At 48.9% G+C, this 21097-nt stretch overlaps 1 protein-coding gene across 7 annotated transcripts; it reads right to left on the bottom strand.

Annotated features, from left to right (window-relative positions):
- Positions 1–210: 210 nt before the first annotated feature.
- On the bottom strand, positions 211–18202 carry DUSP23 (dual specificity phosphatase 23). Of its 7 annotated transcripts, none has more exons than XM_078604419.1 (5): positions 18130–18200; positions 15294–15407; positions 13383–13468; positions 4793–5103; positions 211–3407 (listed from the first exon to the last, which is right to left on the bottom strand). In XM_078604419.1, the coding sequence occupies exons 4-5, from the start codon at positions 5066–5068 to the stop codon at positions 3222–3224; spliced, it is 462 nt and encodes a 153-aa protein (XP_078460545.1). In that variant the 5' UTR covers positions 5069–5103; positions 13383–13468; positions 15294–15407; positions 18130–18200; the 3' UTR covers positions 211–3221. The 7 variants fall into 7 exon arrangements, with proteins under 7 accessions (XP_078460545.1, XP_078460544.1, XP_078460547.1 ...); XM_078604418.1 differs by having other exon boundaries at positions 18081–18140; XM_078604421.1 differs by lacking the exon at positions 15294–15407 and having other exon boundaries at positions 18134–18202.
- Positions 18203–21097: the final 2895 nt, after the last annotated feature.

The raw sequence follows: 21097 nt of genomic DNA, 5'->3' as shown, positions 1-21097 counted from the left end.
AAATATAGCAACACGCTGAGCATTCTGGACAAATCAATACTATTTAGTGGCTCCGTTTGGTTTTATGGGCGAATAAACTAATGGTTTGATTTTAAAGAAAATAACTTTGTGGAAAGTGGTCTCTCAGTGGGGCGATAACCAGACTCAGGTGACTGCCAACAAACACAATGATATAAACACATTTTTAAAAGTAAACTTTCAAGACCAATATTATGATTCTCAATTAGTTTATTTCGTGTTAGATCGTCGTGTAGTGTATAATGCCATTTCTTTGTTTTACTGTAAACCCTCGACCACTCGGCAATCAAATCAAGTTGTCACATCATGGGCAAATATCAGAATAACAATATTGATTCATCCTGAAGGAATCCGATGAACTAAACACGTCTTTCTCACAAATGTCCAATCGATTTGGTTCATCGGCAAATCGGCAGCATCATCGAAAAGCAAGCATAATGTTTTTCTCACAACATTTGTCCGACGTTTCGCTGCAGATTACAAACATAGCAGTGCATCGTTACAGCCACCACCATCGGGTCCACGCGAGAGCTCAGCTGCTGTCGACGACCTTATGATGCTGGCTGAAATCTCCAGCGAAACGTCGTACGAAACCGGGAAAAACTGCACGCTCGCTTTTCAACATTCCTCCGGTTTGGTGAGATAACTTACGAAGCGAAACGCATCAGCAACAAAAAACACGTTTTGAACAATAAATGGGCCGTTATTTTTTCCCAACTTCATAAAATCTGCCTGTCATTTAAACGACAAGCAGGATTGAATTTCTGGGGTGGTTCACCCTAATACACCTCCACTGCAGCCCCAAAAAATACCACCGTGGTTACTCAGGAAACACACATGTCCACACCTCCACTCAACGCAGCGGTAGGTAGCCATGTGTTTTGTGCTGTGTACTCGAGCGCTTTGTGTCGGTAAAGGTGCATCGTGTATACTGATTATATTGTAGCAGTGCTATTATTATTGTAACAATAATAGCGGTGCTACAATAATAACACATTCGTTTTGCGTTGTGCATCTGCGAGCTTTGTCACCACCTGGGAGCTACATTCTCTCCACACACACACACACACTTTCAGCATTTATCCTGCACGGTATCCATGCCACGGCATCCATGCCGTGTTTTTATAGCTTTATTTTGGTGATTTTGAAAACGTTTTGGTTTAGCCATGTTTGTTTGTTGTAGTACAGAGTTAGCCTGATAACTTTAATCTACATTTTCTTATGGTTGTTATTGTTTGACTTGCATCCCACTGGGATTTTTGCACACAGCGTTGAAATACGGTGCTTTTTCTGGAAGAAATTTTGCAGTTTTTTCCAGGATTTTTCTGTTGCGTGCAGTCAGTCACTTTAAGATGTTTCTTGTTCATGTTTTTGTTTCGTTGCGGTTGCACCCGAGTCAAGAGCCGCATGGCTCACAGGGTTATACCTAATCAATGAAACTGAAACAAAGCCTGCACCCTCCCCCCTCTGGATGTGGTGGGGGGAGTGGCGTGACCCACAGGCAGAGGAAAACAATTTAAATACCCCGTCGTCCCAGTAGGTCGGACAACTTTTCGGAAAAATTAAAAGTCTTTGACAGGAGCAAATAGGGTTTTTAATTGGACGCACAAACCATGCCAAGGCAGCCCGTGCGGGTGTTGAGATATTACCGTTGCCACGTTCGTGATGGTCGGCGTACGCGGCGGGGGCAATCGGCCGGAGCCGCATTTGGGCGTCACGCAACGACACCACTGGGACACCCAGGAAGTTTGAACAAAGTCGACAAGCGAAACGGTTTTCTCGTTGACATGCGAGCAGTGTTTTCCCTTTTAGCGGACGCAGAGAAATTGAACTAACCCTGACCCATAATAAAATACAATTATGTTTTATTTTTATTATTTTATTATTTCCCTTCTACGTGACTTTACCGAAAGAACCAAGAAGATGAATCCCTGGAGTCACGAAAGCTTTAAATCGAAATTTAACCCTTACCCACTCCGATTGGCGCACATGGTTGGCTACATACGGTAAAGTCACGTAGATAGAAAATTTATAGATCTATTAATTTTAGTATGGATTCCTGCAGTCACGAAAGCTTCAAATCGAAAGAGGTTCAACTTACGTAACTTACGTACGTATGTACGTCGACCCCCAATTTAACGGTTAGCAGCGTGCTCCAGAGGTCGCCGGTTCGATTCCATCTCCTGGCACGTGCCTATTTGCGTCACTTGCGTGAACAAAAAATCTAAATCAGTTACCGGTTTGACGCACACATGGCGACGTCCATCGATAAGCGAAAGATACGACTCGCCCTTTTTACCGAGAGATCACGCGAGCTGCCACAGTGGTTGCTGTGGTCAGCACGCTGGAGGTTTCGTCCAAAAGGTCAAAGGTTTGCAACGACATCTCCTGGCGTGGCGGTTGAAACAACGGCTTCAAAAATACAACCCCTCCCCCCACCATTGCCTCTGTCCACCCAGTGGTATAAATCGGTTCGTCGCATTCAATAGATAGAAAGGGTCGCGTGTAGTGGGGTCAAGTGTGGCTTGCTCCCAGCTCTTCGAAGACGTCTGGCCATTATGAAAGAGGAGGCCTAACACACCGTCTACAAGAGCTCTCTCTTCTCCAGCTCGCTCAAGGCCAGCTGTTCCCAACGTCCGGTCTGCAAGGTATAAGAGGCTTGAGAACCAGATTCTTTATCTAGACTGGAGGAGGAATCCAATGAGCTATGAAGCTCTTTGTCTCAGATGTCCATAAAGTAAGGGGCGGGTTGTGTGGTATTGTCGAAACGCCGAGACCGTCATTCAAAACGCGAGCAGCAGCAGCTGCGGCAGTGACGACATGAGCGGTGAGTGCGGTGCAAGCGGTGAGTGCAGTGAGTGCAGCTAGTACAGCGAGTGTAGCGAGTGTGGTGAGTGCGCAGCGACGCGTCCCGACCGCACATCGATTCGTATGCTCATGATACGAGCGGAGTGTTTAACAATGCCCCGCGGTGCAACGCCACACACCGCACATCACACACCGCACGCCACACACCGCACGCACCGCACGTCACGCACCGCATGCCACACCGCACGCCACGCACCGCACGCCATGCCCCGCACGTCACACACCGCACGTCACACACCGCACATCACACATCACACACCACACGTCACACACCGCACGTCACACACCGCACGTCCCACACCGCACATCACACATCAGACGCCACGCCCCGCACGTCACTTGTGTCGCTGGTAGAAGCGCGTGACGGCGATCTCCTGCTCGCGCGTCTCGATGGACCCAGGCCGGAGCCGGCGGATCTCGGCCACAGCATCCAGCCCCGACAGCGCCCGCTGGCGCACCAGGAAGCACGCGAGCATGGTGCCCGTGCGGCCGTGCCCGTGCATGCAGTGCACGGCCACCGCCTGCATGCGCACACAAAGGCAAAGATCCCCCGTATAGCCTTAACAGACTGTAGGGGCAAGTGCTGTTAGCGAGCACCTATGAAGGCCGGCACGACACACGAGGGGGTGGGTGGCCAACACCACGCCCGGCCGCCTTTGTCTCCCTAGCGGCGATGTTTACACATCGCACTGGGTACTCATTTTAGGCTGAGTCGACCTAGGGGAGGCCCGGGACCGGTTCAGATAATCGTCACTGGTGTTGGCCGTGAACGGGAATCGAACTCGGGTCGCCGGGTTCATAGCGCAGTGCGCTAACCGCTACACTGTGTGCATGCACACACACACGCACACACGCACACACGCACACACGGTCACACATGCACAGATATGATACAAAGACAAAGATCCCCCAGCGTAGCCTTCGGCAGGCCGCTGGGGCAAGGGCCCTCGGCGAGCACCTACGCCGGCAGGCATGGCGCACGAGTGGATGGTGTGTCCGGCGACATGCCGAGCCGCCTTTGTTTCACAGGTGGTGAAGTTTGCACCACCGCATACTCATTTGCGTGACGTCGCTTTTGCTGAGCCCGAAGATAGCGTAAATAAATATAGTCAAGCTCGGTCAATTTTATTTTAGCTTCAAGACGCGGTGCATTTCTGGTACAAATCTGCCGCCCAAAGCGTGTGATGTAAACGATAAGGAAATAACCCGAAATCGTCTGTAAACTAAAAAAAAATCGTTAAAAAATCTTATCTTATCTTCATTTAATTGATATAGCGCCTCAACCAAGGCAATCGTACAGCAAACCAGTTCAACGATGAGATGAGTTGATGAGAAGGATGGCAGCGCGTGATGAATATGAAGATGTGTGAAATGAACAATGATATGTAAATATATAAATGTGTCATTAAACCTGCAATCACCCGACACAGCCAATTAGTAAGGTTTGTCAACAGAATATGCCAAATCGTGGCCAGCCAGGCTGCTGTGAGGTAAATATTTGCAATTTAGAAGCAGTTCCTTGAACGCCATCGATCAAAAACGGTAACATTTTCACTTCAAATTATTAAAATGTTTTAATGTTGATCAGATAAGACCTCCATAATACAAGTTTTTTTGTGTTGGAGAGCCAAGCCACAACATTTACAATCTGAGTACGACGTTTCGCCGGTAATTACAACCAGCTTCATCAGGCGACAGCCACATTTGTGAAGAAATCCTCCCGTTTCGTTCCTTAAATAGATTGCTAGATGTGATGGCGTCACTTGTGAGCACTTCACCTGTATTACGAACGGTGCTCTAACTGCGTAAAAGTCACGTGCAAAAGCATTCGCTAAATAGATAAACGAGGGAAGAACGGAAAACTGTGAAAAACTTCCTCCCCCCCCACCCCCCCTTGCTGGACTACCTCTCCCTTGGCGCCAGCGTCGCTCACGATGTCGAGGAAACGTTCGATTTGCTCCGGCAACGGCGGCTGGAAGTCCTCGATCTTGATGGCGTGCAGGCGGATGCCCGGGCACGTGTCGGCGTGACGCGGCGCGCCGTGCGTGAGCGACACCAGGTGACGCACGCCGCACTCGTACAAGTAGCGGTAGTGCGAGGCGTGGCACGGCATGGCCAGGCCTGCCAGCCGGCCCGGTTCCACCCAGGAGAAGTTTGGCGGAGCTGAGCCTCCGCTCGCCATGGCTGGTGACCACCGCTAAGCTCGGAGGCTTCCCTCTGTGCGCGGCACACGGACAGATTTTAAACTCCGATTAGCACGGTTGGCTACGTACGGTGCGAAATAAGTTCCATATATGCACATACAAAGACTCAACACTGCCCATAAACTCAACACTGCCCATAGACCAATACTGCCCATAGACTCAACACTGCCACCCATAGACTCAACACTGCCCATAGACTCAACACTGCCCATAGACTCAACACTGCCGATAGACTCAACACTGCCCATAGACTCAACACTGCCCACAGACTCAACACTGCCCATCGACTCAACACTGCCCACAGACTCAACACTGCCCACAGACTCAACATTGCCCACAGACTCAACACTGCCCACAGACTCAACACTGCCCATAGACTCAACACTGTCCATAGACTCAACACTGCCCATAGACTCAACACTGCCCACAGACTCAACACTGCCCACAGACTCAACATTGCCCACAGACTCAACACTGCCCACAGACTCAACACTGCCCATAGACTCAACACTGCCCATCGACTCAACACTGCCCATAGACTCTGTGTAAATGTATGATCACACCGTATAAACGTGCGCAGAATACGTTTGTAGAGATTTTAAAATGTTTGTATGCGTGCCGTTACGGGGATTTGCCACGTGTGCGTTCCACTCAGCTCCCTGCACGTCCTTGCGAAACGAGATGAACCATCTCACGGGAATTATCCGTGCGAGATATTACAATTAGTTAAAAGGTGACGATGAATTTGTACGATAAACCTACGGCATTAACGAACTCGTCAGGCACTTTGCGTCGAATCAACTAAGGGTCCACCCCATCCCGGAACAGTCTTCGGACTCGGAGAGGCAGTGGTGATTGATAAAGATGATGACGACGATGATGACGACGATGATGACAATGTAGAGGATGTAATGATGATGACAATTTTTTATGATAATATTGATTATTATAAATGTTGAATGACAATAATAAATTCCAATAATGTCGATGACGAGACTCAGAAATAGAAACCCTTTGAGCCAGGCAGCTCCACGGGCTTCACTCGGGGACTCAGCCAGCTGACACCCTCGGCGGCCACGAGACAGCCGCTACAAGTTATACACCCGCTTTAAAAAGAGAAACTAAAATCAATGACAACGACATCATCTTAATCGTACACATTTCCACAACGACCTACATTCACGTAGAATCGCTACGGCGACGACGACGACTACGCTGATGTGCAAACACGGGACAACGCGACACTTGCTGTGAACTTCACTGCCCGGCAGGAAAATAAAATAAAAAATCGGGCGTCTCCTAGCCAACTTCGCGCGGAGGCAATCGGTGGCCGAATCCACCGTCACGTCCAGGCGGGGCGATCCAAAATCCCCCCCATCCCGGACCAGCGCTGCCGGAGGGGTTGCCCAAGGCAGCTTCACTCGGTGGCACAAATCTGGCTCTTGTAAACACCGGGGGGGGGGGGCGGGGAGGGGGCACGCGGCCGAGATTGCCTCGTCGCCACCGTGTCCCCCCACGCACCCCCACCCCCCCCCCGATTGTGTTTTTAGCTCAGCGCAGTTCACTTCGCTCTCTCGTCACCGGGGGAGGTCGCGCGTTTACGTGAGCCTCCCCCGACCTCGCTCCGTGCTGCCTTGGGATTGATTTATTTTCTTCTTCCCCAAAAGCCGACCGACACCCCAAAAGCTCCGCGGTTGCCAATCTGTCCGCCCGTTCTGCTCGTGTATAAATCTCAGTTCGCGCGAACCACTGATCGGTGTTTACCGATGGGAAGTGCTCTGTGTTTGTTGTTTGTACAAAAAGAGCATGGCACATGCACGCGCGCACACACCGCTGCCTCAACTACCTGCCGTATTATCTCGGTTCTCAACGCCCCGTCGCGTAACAATGATCGCGCGAATTTGTACGGCCGTCCATAAGCACGCAACAACTCTCGATGCATTATGACAATTTTCGGCTCCCTGCCTTGTATCCCAACTAGAGGCGGGGACGATTAATCGACGACTTTATTCCTGGTCGATCACTCATGCCCCCTGCCCCCCTTCCCCTAAAAGTGTGGAGGCTGAATCCCACATCCCCTTTTCCGAAGGCAGGAAACCCCCCTTCAAACTATACCCAGTGGGTGACGGTGGCTGATGATGACCGTTGATGGCCGATGATGCCGATGACGGTCCCCACAGCCCCACGCCCACCACCTCCCGTCCAGCGACACACGCGGGAACAGAGGTGAGACTTTTGTTTTACACCCCCAACTATTTTTCGTGCGATCCGATCGGTCGGGCAATCCATTCTATTTTTATTTTACCAGGTGAGGCCCACTGAGTTATGTAGCTCTTTTTCAGAAGCGACCGGGTCACAGATGATAGCTCAACGAAGTGGCTTATCATGTGGACATTTCAGCAGCCAAATACTCTAAATGCATGTTTCTACATGTGGAGGGAAAAACAGGAGGGCCCGGAGAAAAAACCCACGCGACCACGGGGAGAGAGAGAGACACGCAAACTCCAAATGTACAGCAGACATCGCCAGGGCCGGGATCGAACCCACGACCTCCTGCATATCAGACGAGGGATTTAACATCTTGCCAACGCGGCGAACTAATTATCGGTTTGGTGTAGTAATCGATCGCTTGAACAGTCGGCCATCGCAGCTGTAATCTCCACTCCTTGCTGTCAGTCTCAACAACAACCTGCTCCGCATCTGCTGTGGAGAGCTCTCCACGTGACCCTTCCTGTGACCCTGCGGCGTTATTCCCAGGGTGCAACTCTGCCGGTGAACGCCAGGGGCCTCCCAGCGCCCATCCCGTCACGCCGGTCCGTGTGCAGGGGTGGTTTGGCTTATTCCTCAAGTGCAACTGTTGCGTCCTTCACATACTACATACAGAATGCAGCACTAATAACAATATATATTCTTGGTTCTTTCGGTAAAGTCACGTAGAAGGGAAATAATAAAATAATAAAAATATTTTATTATTTCCCTTCTACGTGACTTTACCGAAAGAACCAAGAATATGAATCCCTGCAGTCACGAAAGCTTTAAATAAAAAAAAAAGATATATTTTTCTATAATATTGTAATTCATGCAACGTGCACCTCGAAATGCCGTGAAAATTGAAACGGGAGTGGTCGTTTTCTTTTTTTGCACAGAGGCGCAGAAGAAAGTGCAGACAAAGTGGAGGAAGGCAGCCAGAACCCGGTGCCGCCAACATTTGCCCAAGCTCTACGATCCTACATTTGGACGTTTGGCCATCTCCATGAATGAGTATCAACCATCACCACGCGAACTCCGGTCATCCTCGCAGCAATGGCTTTTGGCTAGGCCATCGAACGAAGACGGTCACCGCATCGCGCGCTTTCACATGCGCTTCCGCGGCCGTCTGGAACGCTCTTCCTTCCGATATTAGGAAGCCACTGGAGCTATGCACTTTTAAATCATTTACATTAAAAACGAATTTCTTTAGAACTGATTTTTGTGTTCAGTTTGCTGGCCTTCCCTGCACCTCCGATTAGCACGGTCGGCTACGTACGGTGCGAAAGAAATTCGACATACACACGTACACGCAATGAGCGTGTGCGACTTTGGCGTGCGCCTTGTAAGTTATCGAGCAGCGCCATTGTTTATGATCAGGTCACGGCATCCCGGCGTCGCGGGTAGCCCGGAGTGATCTGCAGTCTTTGTTGGCGACCCACTTTCCCAGCACGGGCAGAGAGAGGGGAGTGGAAAAAAACTCAATGAATAAGAAAAAATGTTCAGGGAAAATGTCGCTCCGTATGTGGCTCTCCTGATTGGCTCTGGCCTGCACAGGTGCTTAGAAAGTACCGGTATGCAAGAAAACAGAGATCCCTTGTTTCACGCAGTAGATGCGTTTAGTGAAAACACGTGAAGCAAAAACAATTTCCCCGTAGCAAATAATGTAATAGGTGGGGCTTGCAACATACGATGTACGCACACGCATTAAGACGGCCAGACAAAGAACCGAGTGAGATGCGCGTAGGGGCAAGTGCTGTTAACGAGCACCCATGAAGGCCGGCACGGCACACGAGGGGGTTGGTGGCCAACACCACGCCCGGTCGCCTTTGTCTCCCCAGGGGTCGATGTTTACACCACACCAGGTAGTTATTCGAAGCTGAGTCGATCTAGGGGAGGTTTGGGACCAGTTCAGAAAATCGTCACTGGTGTTGGCTATGAGCAGGAATCGAACTCGGGTCGCCGGGTTCGTAGCGTAGCGCGCTAACCATTACACTACCGCTCACCTATTAAGATACACACACCCACATACACCAAATACAAAACATAATTTACAATTGTGGACTGTGAGGGGTAGCGCAATTAGCGAGTACCTCTATAAAGGCTGGGGTGGTGTCGGCTGTCCACCCACGCACCCACCCACCGAGTAAATTACGGCATTGTGATTTTAAAAATAGCAGCTTAGCACCGCATATGTATAAGTGTGGATGTCTATTTTTAAGACAGAAAGACCTGGGATTGAATAAATATGTATTTTACCATTAGTGTACAGAGAGACAGATGATCATTACGACTGGGTATAAGCCCCCCAGACACCCAATTGCTTTTTTCTTCGTTGTTGAGCAGAATGGTGAAGTATGGTCAAATAAAACCAGTGGCTGACTTGGCACGGGGGAGGCCTTCATCCAGCAATTCTGAATGGAAGCATCTGGAACGGCTTTCTGGGGTGACACGAACCAATTCATAATTTTCCTTACACAAACCGATTCTTATGAACGCGAGGGCCACGAGTCCAAGCGTTTCAATTCATCGACGAGCAGATGCATCGGTGAACAGGTGCATCGGTGAACAGGTGCATCGGTTCATAGGTGCATCGGTTAATAGTTGCATCGGTGAACAGGTGCATCGGTTAATAGTTGCATCGGTGAACAGGTGCATTGGCGAACAGATACATCGGTGAACGCATCGGTGAACAGGTGCATCGGTTCATAGGTGCATCGGTTAATAGGTGCATCGGTTAATAGGTGCATCGGTTAATAGTTGCATCGGTGAACAGGTGCATTGGCGAACAGATACATCGGTGAACGCATCGGTGAACAGGCGCATCGCCGAATAAATGCATCAGTGCACTATTACAGCAAAAGCGTTCCTCGCGGTGAGTAGCAGCGAGCAGCGTCTGGTGCGATGTGATGTGAAGGAACACAGGACCCCTCCCAATGGATGGCATAATCCAGCCATTACTTGACATTAATTACATGTCACGCTTAAGAGTGGCTACGCTCACTGTTAATTGGCTTTTAATTGAGTTAATCGCCTCTTCGGATTAATGGGCTGCTGCTGCTGCTGCTGCTACTGTTGCTTGCGCGCCATGCAAGCAGATCATTCTTCTGCAGCTCGGGGAGTTTTTGCGAAAACCCAGGAAGGGCAGGAGCAGCCAGCCACGGCGGAATTCTGACATACGCCACACGAGCTATATGCGATTGGACTCCTTAACAAGTGGTGGCTATCCTGCACGTGGTTGCCTGTAATCCGGCACTGTGAAGGCAGCGAGGGTTGGTGGATCGCCGCACTAGCGCCGTGAAACTCCCTTCCCCGCGGGTGGGTCGTCGGGAAGGGTGCCGTGCCCTGGCTTGCCAAGAAGACGGTACAGGAAATAAGTAGACTCCATCCGTTCCATCTGCGTGGGCTCGCGTTACAGCTTCACACGTATGGGTTTTTTTCCCGGGTGCTCCCGCTTCCTCCCACATGTAAAGACAGTGCTCATTAACCCTCTTTCGAAGAGGGTTAATGAATCGCAAGAAAAACTAAAATATCTTTATCGGTACGTCTTCGGGCTCCCACAAGGCCTTGCGGGAGGGACGTGGCACAACTTGGCACCAGCTGTCACAGAGTGCGGTCATGTCGCTACGGTTCTCTGCGGTGAGTACGATGTCATTAAAAATAATGGCGCTACACCTCTTTAAACAAAATTAATGCTGAACCGCTTGCACGTTAAAAGATTCAGGGGTGAACGGGACACCCACCCTGCTGCAACTTGCAGACATCTCGGAACGGGAAAGGGTTAATTGGCCGATAACACCTTCACATATGGAGGACCGCAGAGCTTGGAGGGGAATTTGCAGCCGGCTCAACGCCTGGTTGCTGCCTCTCCGCTCGTCCGTGGTTCCTCCTCATGGCGCCTCTGAGTTGCCCTCTCTCTACGAGAGCGATGAGTGAACACTGTGTTCGGCAACTGCGGTGCGTTATCAGTTGAAATGATTAACAATTATAAAAAAGACCGCTAGTTATGACTAAACATATTATAAGAGTAAAAGAAGAAGTTTAACAAAATATAGAATAGCAATCATTTACCGAGCAATAATCTCTTGAGTAAGAATATAATTGACCTTCGCTGCTCACAACGCACGGACTCTGTGGACCAAATCAAAACTTGTGGAACTGGGTAGAAATACATTTGAACACAATTGCTATCCGCGAGGTGATACGGTAAGGTGAGGGTGGTGAGTATAGTAACAGATACTCCCAAACAATCGATGTGAGCTTGTACCTGGGCTAAATAAAAGCCTCGTGATCGCTACCGTACTTGTACACGGAGGAAAATAAACTTTTGTTCCATGAACGTTAAGGCTAGCGCAAAATCTATTCGGCCCTGCATATCCTAATGGCCGCTGTTAAAACTTTCGGATCCATATTGTGAACGGTGCTCTAAAGATAGAAGAGCCTTCATCGATTTAAATGTTTTACTGGATTTATTTTCAAAGTCACAGGAAGTATCAGTGGTCCTCTTAAACGTGTCACGTCAGAGCTATTCACATCGGGACAGCGCGCGTCATGGGTGGGGGAGATGTTATCGCCCTCGTCTGGTATGCAGGAGGTCGTGGATTCGATCCCGACCCCGACGCCTGCTGCTGTATATTTGGAGTTTGCATGCTCTCCCAGTGGTCGCGTAGATTTTTCTCCGGGTCTTCCGTTTTTTTCCCGCCACAGATTATTTTGCTGCTATATATTTCCACGTGATAAGCCGCTTCGCTGAGATTCTGAAAAAAGAGCTAATAGCTCAGTGGGCTTGACCTGGTCAATAACAAAAATAACAAGAACTTCGGTATCACGTATATATGATTGTCTGAGAACACGTGAAGCCAAATACCACGACCAAGTCACCGAAAATATCAACGTCTGATTGATCTTTCGATTTAAAGCTTTCGTGACTGCAGGGATTCATCTTCTTGGTTCTTTCGGTAAAGTCACGTAGAATGGAAATAATAAATTAATAAAAAGAAAACATTATAAAAAAAATATTTTATCATGTTTTATTTTTACATTACAAGCTGAATAATTATTTTATTATGTTTTATTTTTATTATTTTATTATTTCCCTTCTACGTGACTTTACCGAAAGAACCAAGAAGTCTGATTGATCCTCGCTGTGCTCATCCTCAGCCATGGTCAATCCACTGCTGGATGCAGGCCTCCTCCCCCCCCCCCCCCAAGCCGTCGCCGCAGCCGCGGCCACATCTCACGATCCCACCGATGTTGACAGCGCCCGCGTGGCAATCCGCACACCAACCCATTCCATCGCTCCGTCTCCCCGGCGGACGTGCTCTCGGACACGTTCGCTTCCTTAAGCTAGCCGCTACGTTATTACTCTTGTCCAAACTTCCCTGCTCGCCATGACGTACCCCGGCCCCAAGCAAAACGCTCCATCTCGTCAAATATTGGACCCCCAATAAATGACGACGAATGTTTCGCCACCGCCATGAGGTTTACCCTCTTTATCCGTGCATCGGCGTGGATATTAAGAGGAATGATTGCAATTCCAGAGGCCTGCATCGGGCTGAATTTGGATCCATATTCTTAGGTTTTTTTCGGTAAAGTCACGTAGGTAAATTTTTTTTTAAATTAAGTAAAATAAAAATAAAACCTAAGAATATGAATCCTTGCAGTCACGAAAGCTTCAAATCTAGAATGAATTTGGATCGGCGAAAAACTCTCGTGGGAAATGTGTGGACAATGCGAACGGACGCGCAGATTGTTTGGGTGATCGTGGCTGTGCTGCACGTGGCCTGCAATCGAGCACTTTGGAGGAGCCGAGAGCTGATGAGAATCACACACTAATGTTGTGCACCTCCGATTAGCACGGTTGGCGACGTATGGTGTTGAAGAAGTTCAACACGCATGCGTAAGTACGTACAAAACTGTCTTCAACATGGGCGTCGATTAGGTATACATGCTCTGGCTCGCCGGGAGAAGGCGGTAAAGCAATAATGTGGACTCGGTCTGTTCCGTCTGTACGAGATAGGGTGTTGCCCCCTCGCACCGGCTCACCGCGTGGCTGCTGTCTTCCCCGCACGTCTCTGGTTCCTCCTCACTCCTCCCGAGTCGTTCTCTCCCTTCGAGAGCGAGCGAATACTCTGCGGCACATTCCGAGGTGAAAAGATTATAATTGTTAGAAGAGCAAGGTCTTTCGTTACATTTGAGGGTGCAGATCACGATGAACATCAGGCCAAAGGAGTTTGAATGTACAGTAGAAGCTCGGAGATGGAACGCACCAGAACTCGAACAAATCGGTGTTCGAACGATATTTCCGAATATTTTTTTTTCCCGAACGAAATTCGGAGGTCGAATGGGCAATCGCGACTTGAAAGAACCTGTACGGCTGAGACGCGTATGGCCAGCGTGCATGACGCTTGCCCAGACAAAGGTTTTACCGTGTGATAACCTCTTTAGATACGTTTTTAGTCAGAAACAGCTCAAGTGACTCACAGTCAGTGGCAGCAAAGAGGCACAAAAAAGAAAGAACCCCAGAAGGGCAGTTCACCCGACGTTATTATGGAAGGGGACTTTCCTTCCAAACAATAACACCACCACCTCCTCCTCACCACCTTCCACTCAAGCCATCAACTCTCCTTACTACAGGTAAAGTGAAGTTCAATGTTCATTTATTTCATTTATTCCATTTATTTATTCATTTATTCCATTTTATTGTTTCTTGTTTTATAAAAAAAATGATTTTATGCATGTAATTACTGTAAACTTCGTGTAAAAATGCTTTAGAATGAAATTTCTTGTGTCTGGAACCAATTAATGTAATTTACATTAATTCTTATGGGGAAAATTAATTCGGTGTTCGAACAAATCGGTGTCGGAATGGCCTTCTGGAACGAATTAAGTTCGATCTCCGGGGTACCACTGTATATTCTTTTGTACTCCTACGATTGTGCATTCACAAAGCGCAATACGTAAAGACGAGAATGTCTGTCAAACCTACAAATTATTATTATTGTTCAACTGATGTAACGGAGAACGTGATGAATATAAAAGCGGGCGATTAAAGTTGCATGCCAGTCAGCTGATAGCACATACTGCAATGTCAAGTGCTCTACCCATGGAGGGAATGGATTATTCATGCTTTCATTTACTTTCGGCATTCACCTCCACGCACCTGGTCGCACCCGGATCCCTTTCGCGTTATCACGTTGCGGCTTTCATGAATATTGGATTCTTAAATGCGCAACACATTTTTTTTTGCCGTGACCACCACTCCCCCCCCTCTCCCAGGTTGAGCTTTCTGCACGTGTAGTGATGCACTTTAGAGACACCATCGTGGGCACAGGGAATACTACAATCTGGTCAGGACAGCAACATGCTGCCTGACCCACAACGCTGAAGACGAGGGTAGAGACGCGGTCTTCCAGATAATTACGAAGAATTGACGAGTTCTAGGGGTCAACTCCAACAACTGCCCCGAGTCTTCTCGGCTACGCCCTCCTTCCAAAACCCCCTCGAAGGTTCCCGGCTTTCTCCCGTGCCCCCTCCGTCACCTCTCCCCACATCCCGTCCTCCTGCCTACCCCCATCACCTGCTGGCCGACAGGGTTGCTATAGCAGCCGAGGGCCTTCTTGTCAGCAGCCAGTGCTACACGCCGTAGTGACCCATTCCATGTCACTCCACAAGCACTATTCATTCTTGGCGACGGTGATTTCGCTTGTGGGCATCAAGCGATACCTGGCCTGAAATCACACAGATTTCGCGGCGTCTTGCCGTCTTGCCGCCACGAGAGGGTATAACGATACGTACCCCCCCCTCCCAAGGTCGCAACGAGGTTCAAATTTAGTTTTTTACTTTTACAAAGCATCACAAAAATTCAAGAACTGGAATTGTAGTTGTCCTGCATCGCAAGCACAATCATCATCTTATACCCGCCCCCCCCCATCACATCGCGACTCGCTAGCTCACCGCAACTCTCTCCTTTGCGGCTTTAACAAACTCCTCTTCTCCAAATTGTAGACGAATCGAATCGCCACCGACAGCCATCCCGCGCCGACATCACTCAACGGCACGTGCCACCAACTTTGAGATGGAATACAGCTGAGTTAATGTGACGTTAGTGACGACACTTCCTGTTTCGGATCAATCCGAAACATTTTTTCTTGGATCGTCCAAATGATCACATCTAGATTAATCCCCAAAAAATTATAATCTGGAGCCACATCCTCCATATACGAATATACACTCACCAGTACTACCCCAGTCACACACACAATGCCCACTATTCTACGCAGTGTTTGGAGATGCGGTTGTCAGCTTAACACTTAGGCTTTCGCGTCCAGTATGATCAATAAGAGTTTTTTTTTGGATTAGATCGCGTAAATAAAAGTGTCGTTAAGCCCGCCACCACCCGACACACCCAATTAGTAAGGTTTGTCACGTAAACAGAACACGCCAGTTCGTTACTAGTTCAGCACACCGGTGTGTTGGAGAGTGAACTTTAAATGAATTGTAAATGTTGTGGGTTCACTCTCAGTGTGCTGAACTCGTAACAAATTGTCATGTTTTGCTCACGTGACAAACCTTACTAGTTGGCTGTGTCGGGTGGTGGTGACTTGCAGCCATTATCTGCGATTAAGACCGGTCGTCAAATTTTTTCATGTGAGGGCTTTACCATTTTGGCGAATTGCCCGATGATGCTGGATGTACTTACCAGCGAAACGTCGTACTACTCAAAAATTGTAAATGTTGTGGATTCACTCTTCAACACACCGGTGGGCTAAAGTAGTGAATTAATTGTCTTTTGTCAACGTGACACTTTTTTGCTAACCCAAAAACGTTTATTATGAAAAATGTTCTCACGCTAGAAATCTGACAGCAACAGCAACAAGCCCCACACTGAACCATTCGCTAACGACGCGTGAACATGGAGGCCACTGTTGCATATTTGTTGTTGATGTTGTTGTTGTTGTGTTATTATCTCAGCAGAGTTAAGGTGCCAGGATAGATGGGGCCAGTGACACGGGAGGTTGCGTTGGGGACAGGAGGCAATGCTGTCGGCTTATTGTTGAGAGATACAAAAAAAACATACATGTCCCGGCAACTGCTCAGACGTAATGACGCGTCTATTTGTACATGTTTAGCACCGCCGGCATCATCATACATCTTGTATGCCTTAGGATCAAAAGAACTCGCTATGTACTCCATCTCGGAAGCTAAGCAGGTGTGTATATATAGAGCCTGGTCAGTGCTTAGAGATTTCGTTACTGCCGTGCAAAGGGCGGGTTGTTGTTGTTATTATAGGCTGCCGAGGAGAGCAATCCATTGTACTGCACTGTTCTATGTTCCCACCTGCACGCTTGCCGCCTTCACAGAGCCACATCGGGTGAGTGTGGTGAAGTATGGTCCAACATAACGCTCGCAACGGTGGTGTGGAGGGCCCTCATCCAGCAGTGGATTCAGACGCTGTCTTTCCGACAGCCCTGTTCTTCACCTGAGGACGGCTGCTTGCGTTGTGGCCGAAACGTCGTCACCTTTCGATTTAAAGCTTTCGTGACTGCAGGGATTCATATTCTTGGTTCTTTCGGTAAAGTCACGTAGAAGGGAAATAATAAAATAATAAAAATAAACATAATAAAATACAATTCTCACGACGAACAGGTCTGTCTGAAGACGCTGTCTTTCCGACAGACCTGTTCTTCACCTGAGGACGGCTGCTTGCGTTGTGGCCGAAACGTCGTGAGAATTTTATTATGTTTTATTATTACTTATTTCCCTTCTACGTGACTTTACCGAAAGAACCAAGAAGATGAATCCCTGCAGTCACGAAAGCTTTAAATCGCAATTTAAAACGAGAGCCTTTCATGCATACACGAATCCCAATTTGAACACATGGTATCTGCATACCCTTATCATTGCCCTACCTTATTACAGACCAATTCAGACCTTATTGGTCACCCCGTGGCCCCTTATGAATCTCAACTTTCATCCCACAAAGTCCCATCACAAGGGAGAGAAACACAAATACATTTGTGTGCCTGTATTGAAACGGCTGTGCGCCGTATGGACCTAAAAACTAACTTTCCCTGCACAAGAATAGGGGGTAACACCTATGGGTTGACGCGGTGTGGTATCTCTTCAAAACAAATAAAATACATCTGAGAATCCGCTCAAACGAAGCTGCGCGCCCTTAATAGGTCACTCAGTCCCCACACATTGCTTAGAGATTGACCATACTTCACCACGCTGGCCAGTGCGAGTTAATGTAGTGGGGTGGACATGGGGGGGGAGGGCAGATTGATCACGCGGGGTTCCATTATCAAGGCCAGGACCGGTTCGGATTAATTTAATTCGCCCCGTTCGTGCTTGCAATGCGCTAACCATTGCGCCACCGCTCCACGTGCACTGCAACCACAAGTCAATGCAGTTTTACCCGTCATTCGTCAATCCACTGCTGGATGAATTAAGGCCTCACCCCCCCCCCCCCCCCCACGTCTCGTCGACCGTGTAGATTATTTGACCTGATTTGACCTTACTTGACCATACTTCACCACGCTGGCAGCTGCGAATTGAGCTGGTGCTGAACGGGGCCTACTACCGGTACGCTCAATCTCCAGCCCAGGCACCGATGGGTTATAGCCGTGGGCGGTAATCGAACTCGTCGCACGAAGACCACAAGGCAGACAGAACAAGAGGACACACGACACACGCGGGCAGGCAGGCGGACGTGATATCAGCAAATGTTGTAAGACCCACGCGGTCCGTCGAACCGGTTAACAGACACGCAGCAGCGGACGCTTCCTACCCACTTGCACGTCCCCCGCCTGTCAAAGTGGCGCAGTCCAAAGATAGCGGGCAGGGGCGCGACGTCACTGGAGCAAACCAAGTGCGGGCTGGGTAGGGGGGGGGAGGGTGTTTGCCGAGTTGCGAAACCGCGGCTCTCGTAACGCGCGACAATACGATACAGAGAACAATTTAAATAGTCCACGATTATCGCGATATCAATTCCCACCGCCCCCTAACTCTTGCACAGTAAGTTTGCATTTTACATTTTAACACGAACAAATATGTACGCAAACACATTCCTGCGGAGGGAGCTGGTAAGGAACGTTGGGTTGCTCGGTCAATCGCCAGGGTCAACGGCGGCGTGGTGTATTCCGCAAATATGCCCGACTGTGAGGGTGGGCACAAGCCGGCGTGAGTAGGTTAAACGTTGAGTTTTAGAAGGGCACCACGGGGTGACCAGCCCCTCCCCACCCAGCCCCCCCCCACCCAGCCCCTCCCTCCCCACCCAGTCTCTCCCTGCACGACGGACGGACGGACACAATAATCCCCTGTGGGCTGGTGTAACCAGGAGGTTCCTACCCGTAAGACTGATTTAATTCTTCAATTCCCACGGTCTTACGCTGCGGTTGACTGTCGAGCTCAAATCGTGGATCGAGGGTGCTTGGCTCGGCCCATCATCCCTCCGGGGTCACTAAAATTGGTACCGTGTTGTTGTGACATCAACAGTGAAATTTCTACCACTGGCTCCAAGGGGCCTGTAACTCGGATACGGCCACGGCCTCGGTACTTATTTGAACTGAAAATTCCAATAATGTTGTTTTACTGTCAACAAAGGTTTTCTCCGTCGTGGCGTTTGTATGATAAGTGGCGTGGGATGGGTTAATGATGATCAAGGCTTTTTTGTTGTTGTATGTATCTATGTAGGCGTTTTTTATTTGTCGATGTCTGGGGGTGGGGTGGGGGGTGTGTGTATGGGTTCACGCTCGCGCTTGGATGGTGGTGTTTTTTTACGGATAGATGGAGGAGGGGAGCTTGTGCATCCACGGGGGTCAGGGGATAATGAAAATCGAGACACACAATAGGCACGGGCAAAAAAGCATCGCCCAGCCAAGGCGAACACGCAATTAACATAATTACAATAATTAATGCCCATCATTTTCCGTCCCTATCCATCATCAAACCCCCTTCTTTCTTCCTCTTGTGTTTCATCATTTTACACAACTGCTGGCACAAGAGCCGCGAGTCGCGGGGACACTCCTCGAATCATCCACTTTGCACGCAACCGCCGCGAAATGCACCGAGAGCACATCGAGATGCATTTGGCCCTCACGAGGAAGCCATCGGTGGCCACAGCTGTTGTTGTGGTTGTAAACCACATGTGGCTCATGTGGACATTTGGAAATTGGGCTTTGGCGGTGGAAATTTGGCAGAATTTCTCAAAAATCACACCACGTGGAGATGCTTTATTGTCCCATTCGCAGGCCATCTCTGAGCACTTTTGTGATTATTGGCAGAATTTTTTTTCTTTCTGGGGAGAATGTAGAGAAATCACACAATCGTGGTTGTTGTTTGCACAATGACCCAGGTTAAGAATAGCACGAGACGAATCACATGGCGTCGTTGTGGAGGTCGTGAGTAAATAAATAAATAAAACTGGCACAAACGCCTCGGTTCCCATGTGTGTCCCTGCACATGAAAACGCAAGTATATATATTTTTACGCATCCCAGCAGCCGGACGGTTCTCTTTCTAGAAGTGCGTGCGTCTCTTCCAAGCAAGCCCTTCCCTCTGCCCACAATTCACTGAATGTTGCGACCAACCGCGATGATGAGTGCGGTTGGCTACATACGGTGCGAAGGACCGGTTCTAATAATCATCACTGGTGTTGGCCCTGAGCGGGAATCGAACTCGGGTCGCCGATTTCGGAGATCAGCGCGCTAACCGCTGCGCCACCGCTCCCCGCCAGTGCTCAGAGTAAAGACACACACACACGCACACAAGGGGATATAAGACACTCAAAAGTTCCCCACAGATGTGTTCATAGATCCGCTTGATGTGCTGCCAACTTGTGGCTACCTAGAAACCGAGGCATCTGAAGCACCTCCGATGGTTCGCGTGGTTAGCTACGTACGGTGCGAAGGAAGTTCAACATACGTGGCTCGCAACATTGCCCAGACTTTGCTTGTGGGGCATTGAATCGATGGCGCTGATGAGGCCGTGCCGACGATGGGTTGTCGTGGTATGCAGTCGTGACGCCCGCCTATTAATTATTTGAGAACAAATTGACGACTGCCCGTGGCTGTGATGGTGACGAGCACGTGTGACCCAGCGGCTTGGAGGCGAAGGTTGGGTGGATCACGTGGGGGGAGGGGGGGTTGTGAATCTTCCCAATCCGCTGGGCTGCGAGGTGGCCAGTTGATGGCGGTACAGCCAAGTTGATTCCTAAAAACTGCGGTTTCCTTCCACACGGAGCTACACACACTTGTGGCATAGCTGTAGGCCAAATCTAGCAATGTAGCAGCAACCTCCTGAAAAAAAGTCTTGGATAAATGAACGACGTTTCACTATGACAATACCGTAAGTACACACATTGTAATTCCGTACAACAAAAATTGCGTGTGATTATAATAAATTCACTTCTTGTAGGGATGCTTTCCAAATTTTCAGATTAATAAAAAGAAATCAGGCCGAAATACAAAATTTTGGACAAATCCAAAATGTCGTGATTTTCGATTATTCTGAAAAGGCAAGCGACGCAACTAATGACGTCACTATCGCTGTTTTCCTGCCAAAAAAATACGTCACGTGGCGTAGAAATCGGCTCGCCGGGTTCGTCGTACAGTGCGCTAACTGGTGCGCCACCGCTCCCCACTATCACCAAACCATACACACTCACGCGCAGAGCATTCCTATGATGATATTTTTTTAACGTACAAAATTTGCAATTTAGGATTGTGCGTTAAATATTAAAACGATTGTATTCAATAG

This window comes from Lampetra planeri, chromosome 22, assembly GCF_965212315.1.
Source record: "Lampetra planeri chromosome 22, kcLamPlan1.2.h2, whole genome shotgun sequence".
Lineage (NCBI taxonomy): Eukaryota > Metazoa > Chordata > Hyperoartia > Petromyzontiformes > Petromyzontidae > Lampetra > Lampetra planeri.
The sequence above is the reverse complement of the archived record's forward strand: the minus strand, read 5'-3'. Positions and strand labels throughout refer to the sequence as shown.